The sequence below is a fragment of the Emiliania huxleyi genome (assembly GCF_000372725.1).
Source record: "Emiliania huxleyi CCMP1516 chromosome Unknown EMIHUscaffold_17, whole genome shotgun sequence".
Lineage (NCBI taxonomy): Eukaryota > Haptophyta > Isochrysidales > Noelaerhabdaceae > Emiliania > Emiliania huxleyi.
This window is the reverse complement of record NW_005200881.1, coordinates 664,176-665,299: the sequence shown is the minus strand read 5'-3', so window position 1 is coordinate 665,299 and position 1,124 is coordinate 664,176. Positions and strand designations below refer to the sequence as shown.

Sequence of the window (1,124 nt, the reverse complement as noted above, 5' to 3'; positions counted from 1 at the left end):
GACGGGGTGGGCGGGCGAGGAGGTCTCTCTCTTCGTGGGGGAGGTTGCTGGCGAGGTGGGCGTGCCGGTGCTCTTCGTGACGGACGTGTTGCGCGAGGCGTGCTCGGTCGGCGCGGCGGTCGCCTCCTCGCGCGGCGCGCAGCTGCTCGCGCTCTTCGACGAGGAGGTGCCCGGCGTGAGGGCGTCCGAGCGCGCGCTGCGCGAGGCGCTCCGCCGCACGAGATCGACAGCGGGCTCGAGCAGACGTGCGCCAGACCCGTCCTGGAGCCTCGCTGCAGGCGCTCGCCAACGTGATCGACAACGGGCTCAAGTACGCGCGGCCTCCGCCGGGCGGAGGCGAGCCGTGCGTCAGCCTCTCGTGCCGCTGGTGCGAGGAGGAGGGCAAGGTGCTGACCGAGGTCTGGAACTCGTTCTCGCCGCCGCTGCCGGACGAGGACCTGCGGCGCGCCTTCGAGTGGGGCTACCGCGGGGCGGCGGCGCGTAAGAGCGACGCCGAGGGCACCGGGCTCGGACTGCAGATCGCGAGGCGGCTCGTCGAGTCGATGGGCGGCACGCTCTGCTTGCATAACGCGCCGATGCCGGGATGGGCCGCGGCCGAGTCCGGTGCTGATGCTGCGGGGATTGGTGCACCGCCGGAGGGGGTTAGCGCGGTGCTCATGCTCCCCCGTGCGGGCGATCACACCTGATAAAGTGTGGAGTCGTACACGGCAGCCTGTCATTCCGGTTCTGAGGACATCGACGAGAGCGGACCCGCAGTCTGTGTGGCCTCTGTACACTGGTGTGTGGAGCCGCAGCCGTGTTCGTGAATTGCTCGGATTCTCGTGTTGTCCCTGTGACCCGCGTCGTACTTTGTACTTTGTGACACATGCAAAAGCCGACATGTTGAGGCTTGAGCATGTACATGTCACGTGACGCTCGTGGCACGTTGTAAATTAGACGTGAATGCGAACGCGTCGAACGCGCGCGAGACGCGCATGCCTCGAGCGTACACTCTCTCACTTGCGGACGCCATCGTCCCGCGCGCGACCGGGCTCAAGCGCGGCCGCGGGAGGCCCTCCCATCAGCGAGGCGACGAGCCGCCGCAGCCCCGCGAGGCAACCCATCAGCGGCGAGTCCGCCTCGGC

General features: G+C 68.8%; 1 protein-coding gene across 1 annotated transcript in view; it reads left to right on the top strand.

Moving 5' to 3' along the window:
* The window catches only part of EMIHUDRAFT_202768 (putative sensory transduction histidine kinase), a gene marked incomplete at both ends in the record, with an annotated part of 1,967 nt that extends 1,281 nt beyond the window's left edge, over nt 1-686 (top strand). The window contains 2 exons of the mRNA XM_005784524.1: nt 44-166; nt 279-686. Coding sequence (XP_005784581.1) covers nt 44-166; nt 279-686 — 531 coding nt within the window. The remainder of the gene's footprint in view (nt 1-43; nt 167-278) is intronic.
* Between the last annotated feature and the right edge of the window lie 438 nt (nt 687-1,124).